Consider the following 2,319-nt stretch of genomic DNA (forward strand, 5'->3'; position numbering starts at 1 on the left):
TACTCTTTTTGTTGTATTAGCCGATAATTTTATTCCAATTGATGTTTTCACACTCGGTACCAGCCTGGGCACATCGCTTACCAGTCTGGGGATTTTTGCTGAAAGCAATCGCCCATTCCGAAAATCCACTTCTGGTTGACACCACGCATTCAGATTTCGACAAAATGAGAAACTCAGCCCATGTTAGCTGATTGAGCATATCTGCTTCGGCTGCATCATACTCTCCACGATCTTTTCTCACTTTATCGATATGGAAAGCATGCGCTGAGAAATATTTGACGTCCTGCAATTGTTCTCGAAAAATGTATTTTCCCTCGTTGCTATCTGCAGCCAAGAATGTTGCATTTTGCACGGCTATTCCCTTGAACCGCATCTGCGAGTTAATTTTACTAGCACAACGAGCTATTTTGGGAATGTCTTCAAGTCCCAAGCGTGCTGGGTCAGTTTTGAACTGGCTTGCGCCTTTGTCGTTGTTAGTGTGTCCAAATCGTGCGTGAATCGCAACAAACGGGCGATCGGGGTCGATACCGATCAGTGCCAGTTGTTCATTGGCGACTCTTATCGTATCTGGGTTGGGCACGAACAGACTTCGTAAAATCCATGAGCACAGTAACTGTGGAATTCTTTGTCCGGGTCGGTATAAATCCATTTGACTAATCATATTCTTTGCTGCAGACAAAGCTGAGAGTCCACGACGAATATTATTCGTAGTAATCCGGACAATTTTTGCGTCGCTTTGTGACACCCTAGTCCACTCCGTGTAATTAGCCTCACCCATGCTGAGCAGGCTGACTGTTTTATGTGGATTCGCAGTCTCGTAGAGTTGTACAGTTCTTAGAGGGGCTAGCCAGTCGACCATCCCTGGGATGAGAGTTTCCTCTAAGGCAAAAGGATAGCTCCAATCAATCACCAGCACCCTATTCGTAGAGATTGACAACATGAAAAGCGATACTATCCCTCGCAATCTATCTCCGATACCCCCGCATCTCTCGTTTTGCTCTGTACAAGTGTATACTATATACTCCGTATGCATATCAGGTTTTCTTACTTTTTCTCCATGTTCTTTTATATACTCCATGAGTCTTAATGGCAAGCCATCATCAAGGCTTGGCCAGAACTCAGATTCTGTCGTCTCACTTTTAACCTCTACTGGTATCAAATCTTGATTTGGAAAATCGATATTGAGTTCCAAACCCATCTCATTTACTTTCAATAATAGAATGTAAAATATCAATAACGCTGCAATTGTAATCGAAATGCCAAGTCGATTTGATGGCTCACACATAATTCGTAAGAACATGTCAGGTCACAAGTGTTGTAAAATAAAATTTTACATGTATATAAAATGATATATATATATTTATATACATATATATATAGTCGAATTTAGGAAATGCTTCTATACCAGCAGTGTACTACTGAACTGTCTCAGCTTAGTGCTTGGTATTTATTGATATGGAAAAATGCTCTTCATTTTTATTTAAATTTCAAGACTGGCCGAATCGCTGCAAAATTCAGATTAAATTGCAACTAGCTTCTCCGCTTCTGCCTTGACTCTCTACTATGTACTCTACTAGTAGTAGTAGTAGACTTGAGCCCTTCAACTGCCCTTGACCACCCTTGGGCCTTGAGTACCTTCCCTTTAGTAGATCTAATACCGATAGCGGTCGGTCCATTAGTATCCAAGTATTTTAAGTGACGTACATATCTTGGAGTGCGAATGGAATTCCTTTTTCAAAGAAAACCCCACTTTCATCACATTTGCGACAGTTCGCGTGGATCATCAGATAAGATTTCAGATTTCAGATTCCTGAATCAGTGATGATTATTGAATGGCTCAGCCCCTCTGGTGGTGAATGTGGACTGTGGACTGTGGAGTATGCACTCACTGTGGAGTGTGTGGACTGCGGACTCTGTGGACTGTGTGACTACTGATTGGGTTTGATGATTCATAGTTTATACATACATATTCACAAGAAATTACGCTCGGCCCGAGGGCCTCATAAGAACTTCTGTAGACTGTGTGACTACTGGTTGGGTTTGATGAGACATAGTTTATACATTCGTATTCACAAGAAATTACGCTGGGCCCGAGGGCCTGGGGCCTCGTAAGAATTTATTCACAAGAAAATACGCTGGGCTCGAGGGCCTGGGGCCTCACTGGCCAGAGAGTTGATATAAATTCAGACTGACAATACACGTGATGATGAAGACAATCTTCACCTACATGTACATACAGGTGTCGAATTTGCAAGCATGTACCACACGTAGGTCTACGTTCTCGTTTGTATTGGAATATATCAGAATATATATATCAGA

The 2,319-nt window shown here is 42.0% G+C and overlaps 1 protein-coding gene across 1 annotated transcript; it reads right to left on the reverse strand.

Annotated features, from left to right (window-relative positions):
- Nucleotides 1–10: 10 nt before the first annotated feature.
- SARC_12962 (hypothetical protein) lies at nucleotides 11–1,332 on the reverse strand. Its single transcript, XM_014292921.1, has one exon. It carries the CDS (start codon nucleotides 1,298–1,300, stop codon nucleotides 17–19), a length of 1,284 nt encoding a protein of 427 aa, XP_014148396.1. The 5' UTR covers nucleotides 1,301–1,332; the 3' UTR covers nucleotides 11–16.
- Nucleotides 1,333–2,319: the final 987 nt, after the last annotated feature.

Source organism: Sphaeroforma arctica (assembly GCF_001186125.1).
Source record: "Sphaeroforma arctica JP610 unplaced genomic scaffold supercont1.2761, whole genome shotgun sequence".
In the NCBI taxonomy this organism is placed as follows: Eukaryota; class Ichthyosporea; order Ichthyophonida; genus Sphaeroforma; species Sphaeroforma arctica.